Raw genomic sequence first — 24010 nt, 5'->3', positions numbered from 1 at the left:
CAACCTCAAAAATGGCTGAAATGTCCATTTTGTATTTGACTGTAACAAAAAGGAATCTAGGTAATAAAAGACTGCAGAAGTTGTGGCAGGATGGGGAAGCAGGGGTGACGGACTATTTTTCCCTCCCCAGAACCTGTCAGATATTGTGAACTGCAATGTGCTGTCGGTGGTCCAGGTGAGGCGGGGCTTGGGGGGGCAGCGCCTGGGGCCCGCGGAGCTCCGAGCACTCGGGTGGTCCCGGCCCCACCCCCAGCCAGGGCGCTGGACCAGGAACGGAGGGGGTGTTTCCGGAATGTGCCCTGAGGGAAAGCTGGGGTGGGGGTCTCTGGGAGCAGGTAAGAGGATGGGAAAGGAACGACCCCCGCTCACTACGCTTCTCTCCAGATGACCCGCATCATCCTGCCCCAGATGGTCACCAGGTGAGCACAGCCTCCCTCTCTCCTGGCTGGGCCCTCCACCCACCCCCGTCCACCTCCAGGCCTTTCCATTCCCCAGCTGCCCCACCCAGGTTTCCAGCTCATCCCTGTCCCTCTGAGCATCTCAGATTTGGTGGGGGCGACACCAGGACCCTCTCCTCCCACCCACGCGCTTCCTCCTGCAGGGGCAGGGGCGTCATCATCAACATCTCCTCCGAGGCTGAAAACGGCCCCAGACCCTTCCTAGCCGCCTACGGAGCCACCAAGGTACCCACCCAGATCCCACAGACCCAAGTCCTGGGCTGGGCCGCGGCGCCCGAGGTCCGGCCATCCGCACTTTCCTCTGGCATCGCAGCTCATGGCGGGAAAGGCCCAAGGAGGAGCCATGTGCCACCTGGGTCTGGGGCCTTTCCTAAGTCACACCGACATCGGGGGTCCACGCTGAGCAGTGGGGAATCCAGAATTTAATTTTTTTAAAAGAGAAACGTTGGCTGGGAGTCAAAAGAACCGACTGAAACTTGCTAACAGCCGGTGCCCGGGTGCGAGGCCGGCTGGAGCCCTGGAGTGTTCTAGGCACGGGGATGGGGGGCAAGGGAGGGCTGGATGGAGGCTGGGGAGGGGGAGGGGTGGCGCAGGGCCTGCGGGGGCGGGACCCTGCGCAGAGAAGGTTCTCAGTTTGGGACTCTCCCTTTCCTTCCTCCACAGGCCTTTGTGCGAAGCTTCTCGGGGGCGGTGGGAGCCGAGTACCTCTCTCGGGGGGTCACCGTGCAGGTGCTGACAGCGGGGGCAGGACCCTAAGGCAGCTATGGGGAGAGTCCAAGATCGGAGGGGGGCGGCTTTCATGGGGGTAGGGAGCTTAGGACTGTGGAGGCTCCCGGGGGCGGGGCCTGGGGGCAGGGGTCGCCTGTGATCGGTGTCCCAGGGAGGACAGGGACTCTGAGGGTTTCAGCTGCGCAGAGCTCGGGAGATCCAGGTCTCCTCGGCGGGCGCGGGCGCTGGGAGACCTGGCTGGGAAGGCCCCAAACCCAAGGAATGCGGGGAGTGGTGGTGGGGAGGGGGTTTCGGAGCAGGTCTGGGGGTGCAGTGGGGAGGAGTTCTTTCCTTTACCCCCTTGCCCCCAGACGTTGAGCCCCCTTGGCGTCTCCACAAACATGACCCACAACCTGAGCCCCGGGCTGCTGTTGCTGGGCGCCGAAGACTTTGCTCGGCAGGCCTTGGACACCCTGGGCCTCTCCTCCCACACCTCCGGGTGCCTCAGCCACGCTGTGCAGGTGTCCGGAGCAGGCGGGGGCAGAGGGTTGGGTGGGCTTCCCCGGTGCAGGGGATAGAGACGCCCGGAGGAGGGGAGGCCCCTACCAAGCGCTGGGGGGTGGGGGAGGGGAAGACCAAGGGCAGCTGCGCCCTGATTCCTGGTGTTGCTCCTTTCCAGAGTTTCCTGCTGCATGTCTTTTTGTGCAATCGTTTTATCCAAAGTCAGCTGGCAATCAGGTTGACATCTCTGATTATGCAGTTTCTGAGGCAGAGGCAGTCAAAAGGACCTGAGGTAGCTTGTCCGTCCCCTCCTCTCCCATCCAACGCGGGCTGGGACAGCTGACAAGCGCGTCCCACACATCGGAATAGATGAACAGACAGGCCAATGGACCCTGAACACCTGGACATTGAGTAACAAGTATGGTACCTCAAACCTCAGGCGGCAAGATGGGGATTTTGATATGTGGTGCTGAGACAACTCTATAGCCAATTGGGGAAAAGCGACCATTAAAAATATACAAAATTGTGGGGCGGGCCACGGTGGCTCAGCAGGCAGAGTTCTGTTACCATGTGGGAGACCCGGGTTCAATTCTTGGTGCCTGCCCACGCAAAAGAAAAAATATATATATATATGTATATAATTGTGGCAGTGATGATTACAGGATTTTGTGAATATGGGAAAAGCACTGAATCATACATCTCGAACAGGTGAATGTTATAGATGCCAATTATATCTCAATCAAGGTAATTAAAAAAATAGATATCCTGTCCAATTAAGAAAAAATGAAATATGTGATTCTTTCCAGTCGATAGAGAAGGGGAAGTGGTAATCTAACATGTTCAAAATGTATCACAAAGTTGAACTTAAAATGTTCAGAAATAGATATGGGGTGAGGGTAGCTTGTTAGTGGGAAAATAAGGAATATTATTTTAGGTGATTTTGGTTGAAAGGGGTTGTTTAGAGTCATGTGTGTCGTTAACACTACAAATTTAAATAAGCCCTTGCATGAACTGGCTCAAATGTACAACATGGCACAAACACAGTTAATAATACATTGGTGGTGGGGGAAAAATACCTACTACAAACTATGGACTATGTTAACAGCAATACCTTAAAATTCATTCCTCAACAGTAACTGCTATACCACACCAATACTAGCGGTCAGTAATGGGCAGATAAGTGATATGGGAGGTATTGGGCTTTCTTTTTTGGTGTCTGTCTGATAATTTTGTTTTTGGAGTAATGAAAATGGTTTAACAGTGGGTCTGATGAGGATGATTGCACAACTAAGTGATGATACTGTGAGATATTGATGGTATAATTTGGATGGAATATATGATATAAATGAATATATCAATAAATTCTGAAAAAATGTATCTGTCCTCATATCATACACCGATGAAGGGTTAAGGAATTAAGAGAAGGACAAACTTGACCTGAGGATGACCTGCAAGTGGGTTGCTTCAGGCGAAGGAACTGCAAACAGTTCCTTGAACTGCTTCAGAATAGGGAGTTCTGCATACTTGGCTGTAATAAAACTGGCTATCACAGGCTGGCTATCTTGCTTAAAGAATGTAGCAAAACTAGTCTCAAGGCGCGCTTGTTTTTGTGCACATACTCACAGCTGTGGTTTGTGTAAGAAACTAAAATAAAAGGTCATGGAGTTAACAGTGAGGCTGCTATTTGCCTGAGTGAGCAGTAGCCCTCTGTACTCCTTTTATGCATCCATCTCATTGGTCTCATCCTTGCTCTGCAATGAACATCAAAGCACAACAACTGGCACCCAACGTGGGGCTCAAGGTGAGTACTGGAAATGAGCTGGACCGAAAGGGAAATTGGATTGTGCAGTCGTACGCAAATCTTTCAGGAAACTTTGGAGTCAGAGTCATGGGAAATTCCCCTTCTTTGGTTGATGATTATGTTGCTGTCTTGAAATCTTTGCTGCGTAGGGGAGTGAAAATGAAAGAACATGTTCTTAGGGACTTACTGGCTCAAGTTACCAAACATTGTTATTGGTTTGTGCTGGCTAAACATAATCAATTGAATCTGAAAGTTTGGAGACAGGTTGGTAAGGCATTGTGCAGAGCCCATCAGGCAGGTGATCCTATCAGTGCAGAGGTTTGGGCTGCGTAGAATTTGGTGGCATTAGCTTTGCAGCCTTTTCAGTCTGACTCGGACTCTCAGTCTGAGACACAGTCTGTGACTGATGTACAGCACCATCCTCCTCGCAAAAATGAAAGTACTCTTCTCAATCCGCCTTTAGCTGAAGCCGAGGATCGTACTAGTCATAGCTCAGAGGAGGAAGCTCTGAATGAACCTGAGAAGGAATGGCCTGCACCACCCGAGCCAGTTGAACCACATTTTCCTAAACTTTATCCTGACTTAGAGCCCCTTAAACAGTGTAAGGAGCCTGCTGGTTCTGATATGTCGCAGCTTTCTACGTTGCTTTCACAATTGCAGTCTCTACTTTTACGTCCTTCTGTTGCTTTCCCTGCTCAGCTTGAGCCATCTGCGCCACATCCTGATGCTCATTGTATTTCTCCTTTTCAAACAAACTCCACGGGACATAAGTTTCATTTTCCTTTGTCTTCGGATTTACAAAGGATTCTTTTAGATGCAGATAGCTCCTCTGACCTTTTAGTGGAGCCTGACCCTGTCTTTTCACCATTATCTGTTTTTCCAATTCAATGGGTGCACCAACCCCCTAATACTCAGTTTCCTCAAAGCTTTGTTCAAGTTGCACATCGGAACGTTGATTTTCAATGTCTGAAATTGTTAAAAACTTCTGTGACTAACTATGGTCCTAATTCTCCCTATGTCCATGGTTTGCTTGGGGCATATGCTAAGGATAATCTTTTAATTTCTCAAGATTGGGAAACATTGGCTAAGACTGTTTTAGATCCAGGACAATATTTGCAATTTAAGTCATGGTGGTGAGATGAAGCTGAGCGAGTAGACCGGACGAATGCAACTTGCAATCCCCCGGTGCTACTTTTGAGCAATTGACCGGTACTGGAGAAGCAGCGTCTTTGCGGAATCAATGTCAGTTAGGTGATGATGCTCTAGCCCAAATTCGCAACATCTGTCTGCATGCATGGCAGAAGTTGCAGGCCTCTGGTCAGGTTGAAAAATCCTTTACAAAAATTTTACAGGGTCCCAATGAGCCTTATACTGATTTTCTTGCATGATTGCATGATGCCATTTGCAAAATTATAGAGAGCACTGAAGCCCAGAATATTTTGTTACTTACCTTAGGCTTCGAGAATGCTAATGCAGACTGCCAAAAAGCCTTATTACCATTGAAACAAAAGGGAGGGACTATTGAGGATTATATTAGAGTCTGTAGAGATGTGGGGTCTGGCACTTTTAATGCTAGTTTATTAGCTGCTGCCATAAGAGGGCAGTCTGTCACTACCACAAAGTGCTATAAATGTGGTAAAATGATACATTTCAAAAGAGATTGTAGAAAAGGGAGGGGCTCCACAGCTCCTGTTGCTCCTGCACTCCCTCTGGGGCTGTGTAGACGCTGCGGAAAAGGGAAGCATTGGACAAATGAGTGTAGATCTAATAAGGATAAGCAAGGGAATATTTTGCCACCAGTGTCATCTTCTCAGTTGGGAAACTGGACAGCGGGCCAAGCTCAGGGCCCCAGAAAAAACAACACAAGCTCTCCAATACAGCAGTACCCAGTCGGTTCAAGGGCACTACCTCAGGAGATGAATTTGACAGGAAACTGCATGTAACGGACTTATTTCATGCCACTAGTTCAAGTGCTGCCTTAGATATACCTACTCCAATGGCCTTTTCCATATATCCAATGGAAGGAGTTAAGAAAATCCCTACTGGAATTTACGGGCCTTTACCTCCACAAACTGTGGGTTTAATCATTGGATGAAGTAGTCTCACTTCTAAGGGTGTCTCTGTCCATTTAGGTGTAATCAATGCAGATTACTGTGAGCAAATTTATGTTTTGATGTGTACTACACAACCAATGTCATTTGCTAAAAATCAACATATTGCTCAATTATTACTCCTCCCTTATATTTCTGGAAAGGCCACTCCAATAAAATGATCTGGAGGTTTTGGAAGCACTGATAAACAAGTTTTTTGACATGCTTTAATTAATGATGAGAGGCCTCAACTAACATTGAGGTTTGAAGACAATAACTGCATTATAGGGCTGGAAGATACAGGTGTGGATGTATCTATTATTGCTTCTGATCATTGGCCATGCCAATGGCCTAAGCACAACATCAAGGCCACCTTCATAGGACTAGGAAGTCTTACTGAAATAGGGCAAAGTCCAGTCCCTTTAAATTGCTATGGACCTGATGGGCAAAAGGCCATTCTCCAACCTTATATGGCTCCAATAGCTTTGACCTTATGGGGAAGAGACTTATTACAACAATGGGGTGCTTCTCTTTCTATTCCAACTATTTCCCCTGCCGCAAAGCAGATCATGTTTAACATGGGATACAGCCCATTAACTTCTAAATTACCACAAAAGACTCCTTATACACAGCCTCCAACCTCCCAGAAGGGCTTAGGATTTGCTTTACACCATGATTTTGCCAGGGGGTCACTGTTAAGCACTTCACCCTCTCATTGACATGGAAAACAATGAAGCCTGTGTGGGTAGAACAGTGGCTCCTACCTAAAGAAAAATTAGAAGTGCTTAATCAATTAGTTCAAGAACAACTAGACTTAGGTCATATTGAATATAGTTCAAACCCATGGAATTCACCTGTATTTGTTATTAAAAAGAAATCAGGAAAATGGAGGATGTTGACAGATTTATGGAAAATCAGTGAAGCTATCCAACCCATGGGCCCATTACAACTTGGGATTTCTAATCCAACTTTAATTCCCAAGAACTGGCATATTGTTATAACTGATTTGACAGATTGTTTTTTTTACTATTCCCTACAACCTCAAGATTGTGAAAAGTTTGCCATCACAGTACCAACATTAAATAATCAGCAACCTGCTAAATGGTACCATGGAAAGTGTTACTGCATGGAATGTTAAATAGTCCTACAATGTGTCAACATTTTGTTCAGCAGCCTTTAGATATATTAAGACAACAATTTCCTCAAGCATTGTGTTACCATTATATGGATGACATATTACTGGCTGCAGAACATCAGTCTGATTTACAACATATGTTTACATATGCAGTTCAGGTATGTGCAGATTATGGTTTGGAAATTGCTCCAGAGAAAGTCCAATGGAATGAGCCTTGGAAATATTTAGAACATAAACTTATGCATCAACATATAATTCCACAAAAGGTGCATATTCAGAAAGACTCACTGAATACCCTGAATGATTACCAGAAACTTTTAGGAGATATCAGTTGGTTACGACCCACATTAGGAATCCCCACTTATGCTTTAAGACATTTGCTTCATACCTTAGAGGGTGATAATCGTTGGATAGCCCTAGGGAATTGTCCCTGAAGCAGAGGTTGAATTACAATGGATTGAAAAACATATACGTGATGCACGGCTGGATTGTATAAATGATTGCACTAATTTAACTCTTGTTGTCTTTCACACGCCCCATTCTCCTACTGGATTGCTATTGCAGAATGAGAATATTATTGAGTGGTTATTTTTACCTAACAAACAAGTAAAATAATTGGAAACTTATTTAAATCAAATAACTCTAATCATTGTCAAAGGGTGTGTACATTTACAACAATTATGTGGCCAAAATCCTGAAACCATAGTTGTGCCATTTTCCACAAAAGAAATCACTCAACACTGGACACTTAATGAACAATGGCAAAATTGTCTCAGTGATTATATTGGAAAAATTCATAACATATATCCAAAAAATAAATTATTACAATTCTTAAAGTTAACTCAATGGATATTACCAAAAACTATTTCTCCCCAACCAATTCCTGATGCTGATACTTATTTTACAGATGCCAATAAAACAGGGATGGCTGGTTTTTCTAATTTTGTGCATTCTCGTGTGGTACAAAGCTCTTATGATTCAATTCAAAAAGCAGAATTATTTGCTGTTATCCTCTTATTAATTGATATCAATTCTTGTCCCATCAACATTGTTACAGATTGTTACAGATACTGTTCAAATGATCCTGATAGTGATGTTGCCATTTTCTACAAAAGAATTAACTATTCTCTTTGCTCAGCTACAATGTTTAATTCAAAACCAGACTCATTCTGTCTTTATTACTCATATTAGGGCCCATACCAACCTCCCTGAACAGCTGATGGCAGGTAACTCTCATATTGACACTCTTGTAGGATCTGTGCAATCGGCTTCTGAAGAACACACTTGATATCACACCAGTGCTATGAGCTTCTCACAATCTTACTTGGGCACAAGCCAGACACATTGTTCGTTCATGTGTCACTTGCCAGAAAATTGTACTGCCTTCTCTCCCTGCTGTAGTTAATCCTCGTGAGGATCAGCCCAATGATATTTGGCAAATGGATGTTACCATTGTTCCTGAATTTGGAAAACAAAAATATGTACATCATTCTGTTGATACATATTCTCAGTATTCCTGGGCTACAGCATTGACTTCAGAAAAGGCCGATGCTGCTATTACCCATCTTTTAGAAGGCTTTGCAGTACTAGGTAAACCTCATACTGTCAAAACTGACAATGGCCCTGCATATTTATCTTGGAAGTTCCAAGCTTTTTAAAATACCTATAATGTCACTCATGTTACCGGAATTCCTTGTAATAGTACTGGCCAAGCCATAATTGAAAGACAAAATTGTACTCTAAAAGAAATGTTGTTTAAACAAAAAGGGGGAGATATGTTAGACTTTCCTAGGAAAAGATTGCTGAACGCCCTTTTTACGTTAAATTTTCTCACAAAAAATACTGATACCTTAACACCTGCACAAAGACACTGGGTAAGAGAAAAACCTAAAAATTTACAACAACCAATCTTATATTTTGATGTGCTAACCAATACTTGGACTCCAGCTGCTGTCATTTGCTGGGGGCGAGGCTATGCTTGTATTTCCACAGGAACAAAAATGTTGTGGGTCCCAGATAAATGAGTGAAGCTAACACATGGCTCAAAAGAGAGAGCAAGAGGAACCAATGGTGGATCTTCAGCACGGAATGGCGAAGCTGACAGTGACTGAAAGAGGCACGATATTTCAATTTCCACTGCCTCAAACAACTAGAGCTTTTCCACCTACTTGGGGGCAGCTGAAAAAGCTTACCCAAGAAGGAGAACAGATGATTAAATGTCAGGTAGTTCCGTTGATGGCTTTATCTTTAGTTCTAGCTATGCTTGCTATGGTTTCTGTACAGGTAAATCTCTGCTATGCTGAAAATTACACTTATTGGTCTTATACTGCTAACCCTCCCTTGATGAGAGGAATTTCCTGGTTTGACATTACTGTAGTAGTTTATACAAATGAGACTGGCTGGATGCCAGGCCTTTATGACACTCAAGGGCCTTTAAAGTCAAGTGAAGAAGGGATGAATGTAACAGAATGCACTACAGGGGTTACTGGACCTCCCATATGTATAGGATCTGGTGTGCATTGTTTAAAACCCAAATACCAAGTGTGGCTAGCTATTCAGAGAAATTCTATGAAACATAATTCAGTCAGGCAAATTTTTATTTAATCAGCCAAGGGTTTTCATGGGAATCTCACAAATCAAAGAACTGGTCCACCAGATTTGCCCCCATGCCATATTTCTACCTTCTCCCAGATGTCAGAATGGGCTCATTGGGTGAGAGGTAGAGGGGAATTTCAGCCGGTTCTTGTTAATACTTCCTATGGAAGCGTCAGTGATTGGAGCTCTCATGGTTCCGCCCGCTCAAAAGAATCAGGAAATGATTTAAGATGGCATAAGGAAAATAACTCTATTTCTACCACTGTTAATGGATCCATAGTATGGTATAGTGGAGGGCTTTCTAGTCCTAATCCATTTATGTGGGGTTTCCCTGTCAGCCACATATTTGGAAATTGGGGGCTGCATTAGCAACTATGGGCTCTTGGACTGGTAGCATGACAAATGCATCTGGAAATTGCACATTAAAATTTACAAGAAATCTTACGCTTTATGTACAGGCATGTGTTAAAATACCATATCTGATACTTAAAGGAAAAATTGATTGGAATCAGACTACTGGAGAAATTTCTTGCCCTAACTGTTCTTTATTTTCTTGTATAAATACTTCTATAAATATTAATGTATATTACTATTTAAGGTGTCAAGAACACTCTCACCCAGAGTGTGCCTTGAGACTAGTTTTGCTACATTCTTTAAGCAAGATAGCCCAGGATATTAAGGAATGATGAGAAAGAAAGAAAGACACAGACAGGCTCAGGGGGTCTAAAGATTGAGTTGACATCAGACATCAGACTTCAGACAATTTTATTCTTAACCAGATCCTGGCTATATACTGCAGGATGACAATAAGCATGCATGCATATCCTGAGGGAGCAAAATTCTCATGTTTCAGTGTTCTTCCTTCGTACTTAAAATAACCATTTGGGGTAAACAAACATTCTCTTCCTCCTAGAGTGTCTTACATAAATCAGATAACATAAAGCAGCTTACTGCTGCTACCACCCTAATGCCATCTACTCCCAAGTAGTTCTGCAGGTCTTATGTTAATCCTATCTGCTACAGCTCTCTCCAAGTTCTGGCTTGCTTAACCTCTCATGTCAATATCTACTGGGCTCCAAGCTTCTCCATGCATCTGTGTCTCTATTCTCCATGTGTCTGCAATTGTGTTAACTCTGCTGTGAAGTTTCTGTCCGCTCTGAGACTGTTATTCCTGTCTCTTCTGACTCTTTCCAAAATGTTTCCTCTTTTAAAGGATTCCATTAAAATAATCAAGACCCACCTGGAGTGGGTGGGGTGGCATCAATCAAATCATCACCCTCACAAATAGATGTGCCACATCTCCATGAAGATAATCTAATCAAAAGTTTCCAATTGCATTCTTGAATCAGGATTAAAATAAATGGCTGCTCCCACAAGACTTGGTCAGTATTAAATCATGGCTTTTCTGGGGTACATAACACTTTCAAACCAGCACATGCTGTATTACATTGACATTTTAGCTTTGAACCACCATTGAATTCCTGGTATAAACTCCACTCACTTGTGGTGTATAATTCTTTTAACGTGTTGTTAGATTTGTTATTTTGCTGAGAACATTTGCATCATATATTCATTAGAGACATAGGCCTGTAAGTTTCCTTTCTTGTAGCATCTTTATCTGGTTTTGGTATTAGAGTCATGCTAGCTTCCTAAAATGAGTTAGGTAGTGCTCCTTTTCCCTCAGTTTTTAAAGAGTTTGAGCAGGATGGTGTTAGTTCTTTTTGGGATGTTTGAACAAATTCCCCTATGAAGCCATCTGACCCTGGGCTTTTCTTTGTAGGAAGATTTTTGGTGACTGATTAAATCTCTTTACTTTTGATTTCTTTACTTAGATCTTCCATTTCTTCTCGAGTCAGTGTAGTTGGTTCTATGCTTCTAGAAATTTGTCAATTTCATCTATGTTGTTTAGTTTGCTGGTATATAGGTGTGCATAGTATCCTCTTAAAATTTTTTTTATATCTTTGGGTTCCATAGTAAGGACCACCTCCCTTGTCATGGTTAGGGACAGGTGTCAACTTGGCCAAGTTGTGGTACCTGTTTATCTGATTGGGCAAGCGCTGGCCTGTCTGTTGCAATGAGGACATTTCATAGGATTAGGTCATGATCACGTCAGCTACATCCACAGCTGATTCCATTTGTAATCAGCCAAAGGGGAGTGTCTTCTGCAATTAGTGATGCTAAATGTAATCATGGGAAGCCTTTTAAGGAGGACTCAGAGGAGACAGGTTCCATTCCTGCCTTGGCTGGTGAGCCTCTCCTGTGGAGTTCATCCAGGCCATCCATTGGAGTCATCGGCTTTGCAGCCTGCCCTGTGGATTTTGGACTCTGCATTCCTACGGTCACGTGAGACACTTTTATAAATTTTATATTTGCAAGTGTTCCCTGTTGATTCTGTTTCTCTAGAGAACCCTAAGTAATACACCCCTCATTTCTGATTTTGTTTCTTTGCATCCTTTCTTATTTTTCTTTGATAACCTGGCTGGGGATTCACTGATTTTTATGGATATTTCACAAAGAACCATATTTTGGTTCTATTAAATCTTTCTATTGCTGTTTTGTACTCCAATTCGTTTTTTTTTTTTTTTTCTGCTTTAATCCTTGTTACTTCTCTTCTACTATTTGCTTTGGGTTTAGTTTGCTGTTCTTTCTCTAGTTCCTCCAGGTGAGCAGTTAAGTCCTTGATTTTTCTTCTTTCTTTTTTGTTAATATAGGCATTTAGGGATAAAAATTTCCTTTGCTGCATCCCTTAAGTTCTGATATATTGTATTCTCATTTTCATTCATTTTGAGATATTTACCAGTTTCTCTAGCAATTTCTTCCTTGACTGACTGATTAAGAGTGTGTCATTTAATCTCCATATAACTGAAAGTTCTCATTGTTTCATGGTTATTGATTTCCTACTTTATTCTGTTGTGATTAGAGAAATTGCTTTGAATAATTTCAGTCTCTTTTAATTTATAAAGACCTGTTTGTATCCCCAGCACATGTTCTATCCTAGAGAACATTACATAAGCACCAGAGAAGAATGTATTTTCTGAAATATTTTGCTGTATGCATATATATATATTTATAACTGTGAGGTCTAATGCATTTATTACTTTATTAAAGTTCTCTATTTCCTTGTTGATCCTCCATCTGGCTGTTCTAACTATTGAGGAGAGTGGTGTATTGAAGTGTCCCACTATTATTGTCAAAACATCTATTTCTCCCTTCAGTTTTGCCAACGGTTGCCTGATGTTCACTGGAACTCCTTGATTGGAAGCATAAACATTTATGATTGTTATTTCTTCTTGGTAACTTGCCCCATTTATTAATATGTAGCACCCTTCCTTATCCCTTATGATATGTTGATATTTAAAGTCTACTTTGTCTGATGTTAGTAGAGCTCCTCCTGCTTTCTTTTGCTACAGCTTGCATGTAACATGCTTTTCCATCCTATAACTTTCAGTCTATTTGTATTCTTGAGTCTAAGATGAGTGTCTTGTAAGCAGCATATAGATGGATCATATTTCTTAATCCATGCTGCCAATCTGTATCTTTTAATTGGTGAGTTTAGTCTGTTAACATTGAGTTATTAATGTAAAGGTATTTATTGAATCTCTCATCTTACTCTTTTTTTTCACATAAGGAAGCATTTATTTGAGATTTAACATGAAATCATACAACTATATTTTTTATAAACAAGTCCACCAAGGCATAACACAGATAGCAAAGGACAAAGTAAAACAAAGAAAATTAAATGTCAGCTGTATACAATTGAACAATTTTGACTTGCACACTAGTAAGTTTCTTTTTTTTTTCATGGGTGGATTACAGGAATCGAACCTGGGTCTCCCGCAGAGCCACATTAGAAAGTCTTTTACAAAATAATTATCTAAGGGCAACAGAAGATCAATCTCCAACATCACCCTGAAAGGTGGGTTACTTTAGCATGTCTTCCTGTTTTCTCCAAAGACCTCCTTTAGTATCCTGGTAATTGGTTTGGTGATTGCCACCCCCTAGCCATGCCTTGCCATCTGTGCTCTGTTGGCCACTGAGGTCTGCATATCCCTGTCCATATCCGTAGTCCCCATAGTTATTCCCAGTTTAATCATATTCACGATGGCCACTGTAGTTCTGACCACCACCATAGGCACTATTGCAATTTCTGTATACTTGATAATAACAGTTATTAAATCCTTGGGTCCTGTTTTAGCCCTGACCTCATCCACAACCACTAGGACCACATCATCCAGTAGCTGTAGCAATTCTTATACTTTTCTTCTGCTGCTGTTGCTGCCTCTATCCCTTTTGGGGCTGTGAACATTTGTTTTCACAATTCTCAGAACAATTGGTGTTATCTGTTTGTAACAATTCCTTTACTGGCTCTTCTTCAGTATATGTGATCAAATAAAATCCTCTTCTTTCATTTGTTGTTTTTTTATCCATGGGACGTTCAATATTTTCAATCTCTCCAGATGCTGCAAAATACTCTTTTATGTGCTCTTCAGAAGTATCTGCACTCAATCCCCCCACACAAACTTTTTTGGAGGGGTTCTTTCCCCTTTAAAACCTTCACCCTTTTGGGGTGTATCAGTTTGACATCCAGTTTGTGTTCTTTCAGTTCCAAAACCTTATCAGCACTAGCAGCATCTTTTAAGAGCACAAATTCAGAAGCTCTTGATCTTCCAGTGATAAGATCTGTTTTAATTGTGCAATCTAGAACCTCTCCAAATCGAGACATCCAGCCAGATCTTTCTTGCTTGTATACCAGCTCAAGCCTCCAATAAACATTTTACCGTCATCCTGCTGATTCTTGCTTGCATTAATCTTGGACCCCTCTGCGAATTCCTCTATGTTGCTACATTCACTCATGTCCTCCATGGTGGCAGAGTTGTCAGCAGTGGGGTGCTGGTGTACAGACCGAGTCCAGGTAGCAGTGGCAGCAGAGCATTCTATGACGCTCTAGTCTTTGGTTTTTATTTGTCAGATCTATATATTCATTTCCCTGTTCCTTTTTTTGTCCTATAAGTTATGCTTACTGGTACTCTTCAATTCTATACCCTCTTCCAGACCTCCCTCTCCTGTCTTCTTTTTTTTCAGCAGGCAGTAAACCCTTTAGTATTTCTCATAGGGCTGCTCTGTTGACAAATTCTCTTAGCCTCTGTCTGAAAATTTTAATCTCTGACTCACTTTTGAAGGTCAGTTTGGCTGCACAAAGAATTCTTGGCTAGAGCCTTTCTCTTTCAGGATCTTAAATGTATCATCCCTTGCCTCCTCATCTCATGGTGCCTGTTGAGTCATCAAAACTCAGTCTTATGTGGTTTCCCTCCTATGTGGAAGTCACTTTTCTCTTACTGGTTTCAGGAGTTTCTGCTTCTCTTCGACATTTGACAGACTGATTAGTATGTGTGTGTGGAGTAGGCTATTTAGACTTTTTTATTCCATTTGGGTTTGTTGGGTTTCTTTGATCTGCATATTTGTGCCTTTTATAAAGTTAAGAAGTTTTCTCAATTGTCTCCACAAATAATTTTCCTAACCCTTAACCTTCCCCTCTCCTTCTAGGACATTGATGATTCTTAGATTTGCGTGCTGTGTGTTGTGCATCATTCTCCTGAGATCCAATTCAAATTTTTCCATCTGTTTTGCCATTTGTTCTTTGTGCATTCAAATTCCATCATCCTGTCCTTTAGTTCACTTATTCTTTCTTCTGCCTCTTCAAATCAGCTGTTGTATCTCTTTAGTATATTTTAAATTTTGTTTACAGTATTCTTCTTTATGCTCTTCTAGTCTCTTCTTGATATCTTCTTTGTCATTAGCAACTCATTGAAATTTTTTTAGAAAGTTATAGGAATGCCTTTAACTAGATATTCCAAAATCTCTGCCTCCTCTGGTGTTTTTGTTTGGTCATTTGGCTGGGTCCTATCTGTCTGCATCTTCATATGCTTTTTGATTTTCTGTTCGCTGCAAGGCATTTGATTATCTTCATAGTGTTATTTTGAAAGTTGGTTTTCTTCAGTCAGTAAAGGTTTTGTGTGTGCTTGGGTCTGCATTCAAATTCTCCTTTGCACTTGTTCATTGGTAATTCCCTCCCAAACCAATGCCTGGACCTCAAGCAGGGGATGCACCTCTACTTTATGATCTGTTTAAAGCTAATCAGATAAGCAGTTTGCCAGGCAACACTTTCCATTTATTCCTAGCAGATTGTGGTTTGAGGATTCCTCTTCCTCTCAAGACCCACATCTCCCAGAGTACCACAGCTGGTTCATGTTGAAGGTGCCAACCCCAGGACTGAGGGGTGGGCAGTGTGCACCTCAGGAGAGGTGCCACTTGTGGGGCCAAGAGGTCTGGTGGTACCCATGTTCCCCATTCTCTGCATCTCAATGCCTCAGCTTTTTCATCCAAGACCTCCCTGTGTAGTGGAGAAGCCCCTCTCATGTCACTGACACCCTGGAACTGCTGTCCTGGTCATTTTTCTGTCACTCCTCTAGTTGTTCCATGGAGTAGGTATGAACTCAGCCTAGTTTAGTCTGTCATATTCCCAAGAGTCCCATAATATCCTCCTATTAGGTTTTTGTGCCAGTAGATTTTATAATGATGCCTCTTTTTCTATTCATGGTATTGGTGATTGTTCTCACTCTTTTTTGTCCTTCATTAGTCTTGTTAGGGATTTGTTAATTATATTAATATTTCAAATAAACAACTTTTGACTTATTGGTTTTAATCTTGTATGTTCTCTATTTATTGAAATCTTGTTATTTAAATTGTCCTTTTTTTACTTTGATTTTTGTTTACTCTTCTTTTCCTCCCTTCTAGATACTTTATTTTTTTATATTTTGTTTTAATATATTCATTAAAATTACTCATTTCCTACTAAACATAATGTTTACAGCATCCACAATTTTTACTGTTTTACTTTTACTCTTTTCAGTTTTAAATGACTTCTTATGTCCATTTCAATCTCTTCTTTGACCCATGCATTATTTAGAAGTATTTTGCTTAATTTCCAACCACATAGAGATGCTTTACTTATCTTACTATAATTGTGCTCTCATTGAATTTAACAGTGGTTACGGAAAATATACCATATGGTTTATATCCTCTTGAAATTTGTTGAGACTGATTTATGACCCAGAGTATGGTCTATTTTGGCCAATGGGCCAGGTGCATTTGAAAAGAATGTGTATTCTGCATGTGATGTTTGTGAGGCCACAAACCAGAAAAGAAATGAATTTCTAGATAAAGTCTCTGCTCATAAGTGCACTTAAAGCATTGTTCTACTTTGATAGCTTCTAGAATGTGATACACCAGAACTAGAAAGGCTAAGCGGGAAATTTATTACCTTAAATGCCTATATCAAAAAAGAAGAAAGAGCAAAACTCAAGGAATTAACTGTTCACATGGGAGAACTAGGAAAAAAACAGCAAACTAACACCAAAGCAAACAAAAGGAAAGACATAATGAAGATTAAAGAAGAAATAAATGAAATTGAGAACATGAAAACACTGGAGAAAATCAGCAAAACCAGAATTTCTTTGAGAAAATCAATAACAGTGATGGACCCTTAGCAAAGTTGACCATAAGAAGAGAGAGGATGCAAATAAAATCAGAAGTGGAAGAGAAGACATAACCACTCACCCCATAGAAATAAAGGAGGTAATGACAGGATTCTATAAGCAACTATTTGCTAATAAACTAGACAACATAAATGAAATGAATGACTTCTTAGAGAGGCATGAACAACCAACATCGAGTAGGGAAGAAATAGAGGAACTTAACAAACCAATCACAAATAATGAGTCCTCAAGAATCACCCCAAAAGAAAATCCAAGACCAGATGGCTTCACATGTGAGTTCTACCAAATATTCAAGAAAGAATAATACCAATCCTGCTCAAACTCTTAAAAGTATTGAAGAAAAGGGAAGGCTACCTAACTCATTCCATGAAGACAACATCACCCGAATACCAAAGCCAGACAAAGATACTACAAGAAAATAAAATTACAGACCAATTGGTCTAATGAATATAATGAAAAATAATTGCAACTCAAATCTAGCAGCACATTCAATGAATTACATACCATGACAAGGTAGCATTTATTCCAGGTATGCAAGGAAGTTTCAAAATAAGAAATTCTATTAATGTAATACACAAAATTAAAGTAGAAAAGCCACATTATCATCTCAATTGATGACAAAAAGGCATTTGACAAAATTCAACATCCTTTCTTGATAAAAACACTTCAAAGGATAGAAACAGAAGGGAACTTCCTCAACATGATAAATGGGATATATGAAAAACCTATAGCTAGCATCATACTCAATGGAGAAAGACTTTCCCCCTAAGATCAGGAACAAGACAAGGGTGTGCACTGTCACCATTGTTATTTAGCATTGTGCTGGAAGTTCTAGCCAGAGCAATTAGACAAGAAAAAGAAAGGAAAGGCATCCAAAAATTGGAAAAGCAGAAGTAAAACTCTTACTCTTTGCAGATGATATGATACTCTATTTTGAAAATCCCCCCAAAATTGGGTGGGCGATGGTAGCTCAGTGACAGGGTTCTTCCCCACCATGCTGGAGACCTGAGTTCCACTCCCAGTGCCTGTCCATGTAAAAAAAAGTCCCCCCAAAATTGACACTAAACTACTAGAGCTAATAAGCGAGTACAGCAAAATGGCAGGGTACAAGATCAGCAAACCAAAATCAGTAGTGTTTCTGTATACTAGCAATGAGTGATATGAGACAGAAATCAAGAAAAAATTCCATTTACACTTGCAACCATGAGAATAAAAGATATAGGAATAAATTTATCTAAGGATACAAAAGACCTATACACAGAAAACTACAATAAAATGCTAAAGGAAATCATGGAGGACCTAAATAAATGGAAGGACATACTGGGTACATGGATTGGAGGGCTAAATATCATTAAGATGTCAATTCTACCCAAATTGATTTGTACATTCAATGCAATATCAACTAAAATCCCCAAAACTCACTTTGCAGAAATAGAAAAACCAATAACCAAATTTATTTGGAAGGGAAGTGTGGCTCAAATAGCTAAAAATATTTTGAGAAAGAAAAATGAAGTGGGAGGTCTCACACTACCTGATTTGAAAGCACATTATGATGTTACAGTGGTCAAAACAGCATGGTACTGGCATAAACATAGATATACAGAGCAATGGAATCAAATAGAGTGTTCAGATATAGACCCTCCATTTATGGACAACTGATCTTTGATAAGGCAGTCAAACCAACTCACTTGGGACAGAGCAGCATCTCCAATACATAGTGTTTGGAGAACTGGATATCTATATGCAAAAGAATGAGAGAGGAGCCATATCTCACATCTTATACAAAAATGAACTCAAAATGGATCAAAGACCTAAACTTTAGAACTAAGACCACAGTAAGTTTAGTAGAAAATGTAGGGAAATAGCTTATAAAACTTGTAATAGAAGGCAGTTTCCTAGATCTTACACCCAAAGCAAAAGTACTAAGGAAAGAAATAGATAAATGGGAACTCCTCAAAATTAAAGACTTTTATGCATCCAAGAACTTTGTCAAGAAAGTTAAAAGGTAGCCTATGCAATGGGAGACCATATTTGGAAACATATCACATAAGGGTTTAGTATCCAGAATATATAAAGATATTCTTCAACTCAGCAACAAAAAGACAAGCAACCAAATTAAAAAGTGGGTGAAAGACATGAACAGACACCTCTCAAAAGAGGAAATAAAATGGCTAAAAGGCAGATGAAAAGAGGCTCAACTTCACTGTCTATTAGGGAAATGCACATCAAAACCACAATGAGATATCATCCCATGCCCACTAGAATGGCCATTATCAAAAGAACAGGAAACAAGTCCTAGAGAAGATGTGAAGACGGAAGCTTATCCAATGTTGGTGGAAATGTAAAATGATACAACCACTGTAGAAGGCACTTCAGCAGTTCCTCAGGAAACTAAGTATAGAATTACAATATGATCCAGCAATATCATTGCTAGAAATCTATTCAGAGGACATGAGGTCAAGGACACAAACTGAGATTTGCACACCAATATTTATAGCAGTATTATTCACAATTATCAAGAGATAGAAACAGCCCAAATGTCCATCAATGTAGGAGTGGCTACACAATCTGTATCATATACATATAATGGAATATTACACAGCTATAAGACAGAATAAAGTCATGAAGCATGTAACAACATGATGGATCTTGAGGATATTATGCTGACTGAAATGAGACAGAAGGAAAAGGACAAGTATTGTATAATCTCACTGATATCAACTAACATTAATGAGTGAACTTGGAGAATTTAAGTTAAGAACACAGGTTATTAGGAGATAGAATCAGTGTAGAGACTGGGTAATTGGTGCTGAAGGAATACAGATTGTGCAACAGGCCTTATTGTAAAAATTCATAACTGCATAGCACAATACTACCTGATTGTAGTGAAGCAAAATATGAGTATTATAGAGTAAGAAGTGCTGGGGGCACATATGAAACCAGAAGGAAAGGTAGAAGGTAAAGACTGAGATGGTATAATTTAGGACTGCCTAGAGCTTACAATGATCACAATTAAATGTACAAATTAAAAAATGGTTCTGCATGAAGAAGAACAAAGGAATGTCAGTATTACAGGGTGTTGAAGATAGATGCTATATGGGAAAAAGTCCAATCAATGTAAGCTAGGGTTTATAATCAACAGTAATATTGTAATATACTTCCACTGAAAGCATTATACAAAAACTAAAAATCAACAGGCAGGGAAGTTGGGAAAGGGGTGACAAGAAAATGCACTACCCAAAATATAAATTTTGCACCAAGTAAACATCTCTCCACTTAGTCTCACACAGAAGTTGAAGTTTAAAATATGGACAATATAATCCTTTAGCCAGTGTTCTGATACACCTTAGTCCTATTCAGATCAGATGCTGGGACCTGTTTGCTGAAGGAAGGTATGTCCTGGGAGCACGCGCGCGCACACACACACACACACACACACACACACACATACAGCATCAGCATCAGCCTCTCAGATGCATGGGGCCGTTGAGAAGTTTGGCCTCAACCTCCCTCTAAAGCCAATGAACACTAGGTCCCACAGAACACGAAACCTTCGGACATGCAAGTTGAGAGGACAGACACGCACCCACCCCAATACTGATCGTTCCCCAGTTAATGTCATCCATTCCACAAATATTTACTTGCTCCTCTGTGTCAATGGAAGGGCATTTGAGGCAGAAGAGGGGACGTATGCAGAGGCCCAGAGGCAGAGGAATCCAAAAGGTGTTTGTAGAGGCTCAAAAAACTGCCGTGCCTGAAATTGCTTAGAGGGACGTTGACAGGAGACCCAGGCAGGGGTCAGCCATGTAGGGCCATGTGGGCTGAGGTGTGGAGTGTGGCTTTGTCCCAAGGGCCCTGGGGAGCCAAGGCAGGTCCTAAGTAACAGAGAGGCAGGGCAGGTTTGTGCTTTGGAAAGACCCTTCTGGCTGCTGAGTGGAGGAAGGATGAGAGGGGGCAAGACTGGGACCAGGGTGCAGGCAGGAAGCCAGAATGGGGACCTGGGAGAGGGAAGGGGAGGGAGTCTCACGGTCACCCTGTGTCCCCAGCATCACCCAGCAAAGACCAGTGGGTGCTCAGCACATTTTGAATGAATGTCTGAATGAACGAATGAATCCTTGAACAAATGGATCCTTACATCACAGAAAATAAAAGCTGAAGGCTTTCCTGAGGCATCCGCAGCCTTCTCTAGTCCAGGGTATCCCTCTGAGCTTACAGACATCCTGCATTTCACCAGTGCCCTTGACCTCCGTGCTGCCCTCTGAGGAGCCAGCAGGGTCTTTGCCCTTCCCTCTGCCTGGCGTACTTTTTCTCCAGAACACATGCTCCACCAGGGCGGGTTCCGTGTCCTCTTTTGTTCACCTGCATATCCACGGCACTGTGCAGCACACAGTCAGAGTGCAGTAAATATATGTTGAATTAGTGAACCTGTGAATGCATGAATGAATCCCTGTAGCTGGCTCGGCTTTGCGTCCACCAACCCTACTGTATTCTGTGCGATCCAGCATAACACACTGCCTTTGAATGAAGTACTCCGTCTTCTGCTGGGGAATTTGCTTATTTGTTTACCTGTTTTTTTACTGTGAAATATAACATATATTCAAAAAAGCAATAAATTTCAAAGTACATTTTAACAAGTAGTTATAGCACAGATTTCAAAGTTGGGAACGGGTTACAGTCCACTGTTTTAAGTTTTTCCTTCTAGCTGCTCTAGGACCCAGGCGACTAAAAGGAACTATCAATATAGTGATTTAGCAATCATACTCATTTGTTAAATCCCAACTTCTCTGTTGTAACTCCTCCTTCTCCTTGGATCCTGCTCTCAAGCTTAGGGATATTTGGGTTATGCCCATTCTAACAGTCCTCATGTAGAAAAGGTGGGCCAACAATAGGGGATAGAACTGGTTGATATTCCTGGTGATACTGGCCCCTTTGTGTTTCAAGACTTATCTGGCTAGGAACCATCTGAAGGTTTTAGGTTTCTGAAAACTAAACTTAGTGTGCAACTTTCATAGGATCTCTGATAGAACCTTGGGTGTTCCTTAGGGTTAACAGGATTGGTGTTATTTGGAGTTTGGCAAACTATGGTAATTAGCAGTATCTAGCTGCTTGCATAAGAGTAGCTTGCAGAATAACTTCTTGGCTGGACCTGAACACTCTTAGTCACTGTTACCTTATTTTGCTACATTTCTTTTCCTCATTTTGGTCAGGAAGGCATTGTGGATCACACGGTGCCAGGGTCAGGCTCATCCCTGAGAGTCATGTCCCACATCACCAGGGAGACCCACACCCTGCATGTCATGTGGGACATTGGTTTAAAAGCTACAAACCTGTGCTGCCTTCCAGGTGAATGAGGCACCTTCAGTGGAGCTCTCGCTCTTCTGCAGTGACCAACCCACATACTGTCCAGGCTGGCTCTGGTTCTGCCCTTTGTATTCCCTAATGCTCACTCCAAGGAGTTACCACCTGGGAAAACCAGGGCCTGCCTCCCAGGCTGTGAATTTGTAAGTTTCTATTTGGGACCCTCTTGAACCCACAGCTTCTCTTCCCTTAATCACCTCCACACACATGCTCACACTTCTGATGGGATGTGACACTCACACATCAGTTTCAGCTGCCAATCTCTCTCCTTATATTCAATACTATTTCCTTTACTTTTCACTTTTATCCTAGTTAGGTATGCAGAATCAAATAGTTCTACAGGGCTTGTTAAAGAAAATGATATGTCCCAATCCCATTTTCCACTCCCTCAAATGTTTACTCAAACGTCAGCAGTACTGACAACTGGGCTAGATAACTCCTTGTGGGAGGCTGTTCTGTGCATTGCAGGATGGTGGGCAGCACCCCTGTCCTCTGCCCACTTGATGCCAACAGCATCCCCCTCTACAGTTGTGACAACCGTGAATGTCTCCAGACATTGGCAACTGTCCACTAGGTTAAGAATCACTGCCCTAGAGGCTACCACTATCAACTTGTAAACAAATACAACATCATGCCTTTAAGTAAAATATTCTTAGGGTACATCTTGATTTTTTCAGTTTTAGCCATTGTCTAGTGACTATTTCAGTTTGACATAGACCTCTGCTGCCCCCACAAGCCCACACCCTCCAAGCCTCACATCCCACAGCGTATTTCATAGATAGAGCTACAAAGTCACATTACCAGGAATATGAAAACACTGTCCACAGCTGAGCCATGTCGTGGGCTGAGATTACTTTCCCTGTCTTGAACAATGTCTACTCTCCTTGTAGTTAATAATTGTCTTGACTTTTCATCTGCTTAGGTTTCTCTGTACTTAGTGCTACTTCAACTCAAAAATGTAACCCAAATATATATATATGTATATTTAAAAGAAAAAAACACATTCAAATCAAATATCCAAACAAATATTATTTTTTTTAAGACATCTCTCCAAGAGCCTTCTGTCTTGTTTATTTCTTTACTGAACTCTAGTGCTGGGCATCTTGGGACCTCCTTTCACCATCACCCTAGAAAGCCCCTGTTTCCTCTATCATATGTCACAACAATTTCTGGTTTACTCCTTCATTTTATCGGAGCATTTCCTCCAGTAGCTTCCTGATAAAGGATACAGGGAAAGGAAAATTTTCAGCTCTGCTTTTCTATCAAGTATGAATGACTTAGGGTAAATACTTCATGTCTCTGGAACTCAGTTTCCTATCCATAAAATGGGAATGAATAGTTTTACTGGCATCATAGGGTTGTTGTGAGAGTAGAATGGAATGATTTAGAGAAATGAAATAATACCACTAAACCTGCGTGCTGTGCTTGATAAATGTCAGCTGTCATTATTAGATATAAACAAAACAGAAAATGACGATGATTTTTAAAGTACTGCATATGCTCACTGTATAAAATTCAAACAGAGGCCAATTGTTCATTCCACTTCTAGTATTAGAGGAAGTTGCTGGTTTAGACTAACCTTGCCTCTGAGAACCCCCAGCAAAGCGGGATAAATTACTATTTGAAAGCATCATAAAATTACCACGGCAGTGAGGAATTGTAGCATAAAGACTTGAGAGAGGAGAGCATCCAAGACATTTGGAGCTGTGTTTACCATTAAGGTAGTGAAGAGTTTAAGAATTTAAGCGGCGCTTTCAACATACGCTTGATTCTGGACAACACATAATGTATTTCATAGTCTTGAAATA

General features: G+C 41.3%; 1 protein-coding gene across 2 annotated transcripts in view; it reads left to right on the top strand.

The window, feature by feature from the left end:
- Positions 1 to 330: 330 nt before the first annotated feature.
- The window catches only part of LOC143658978 (very-long-chain 3-oxoacyl-CoA reductase-like), a 71825-nt gene continuing 48145 nt past the window's right edge, over positions 331 to 24010 (top strand). Inside the window, exons 1-5 of one of the 2 annotated variants that reach the window (XR_013163386.1) lie at positions 331 to 419; positions 602 to 683; positions 1122 to 1187; positions 1538 to 1687; positions 1846 to 3468. Coding sequence is in view for 1 of the 2 variants with exons in the window: in XM_077131455.1 (XP_076987570.1) it covers positions 385 to 419; positions 602 to 683; positions 1122 to 1187; positions 1538 to 1687; positions 1846 to 2010 (498 nt within the window). In the remaining variant the exon portion in view is untranslated. Of the gene's footprint in view, positions 420 to 601; positions 684 to 1121; positions 1188 to 1537; positions 1688 to 1845; positions 11479 to 24010 lie in introns of those variants that run through there. The other variant, XM_077131455.1, reaches the window with a different exon arrangement.

The sequence above is a fragment of the Tamandua tetradactyla genome, chromosome 16, assembly GCF_023851605.1.
Source record: "Tamandua tetradactyla isolate mTamTet1 chromosome 16, mTamTet1.pri, whole genome shotgun sequence".
Classification (NCBI taxonomy): Eukaryota; Metazoa; Chordata; class Mammalia; order Pilosa; family Myrmecophagidae; genus Tamandua; species Tamandua tetradactyla.
The sequence above is the reverse complement of the archived record's forward strand: the minus strand, read 5'-3'. Positions and strand labels throughout refer to the sequence as shown.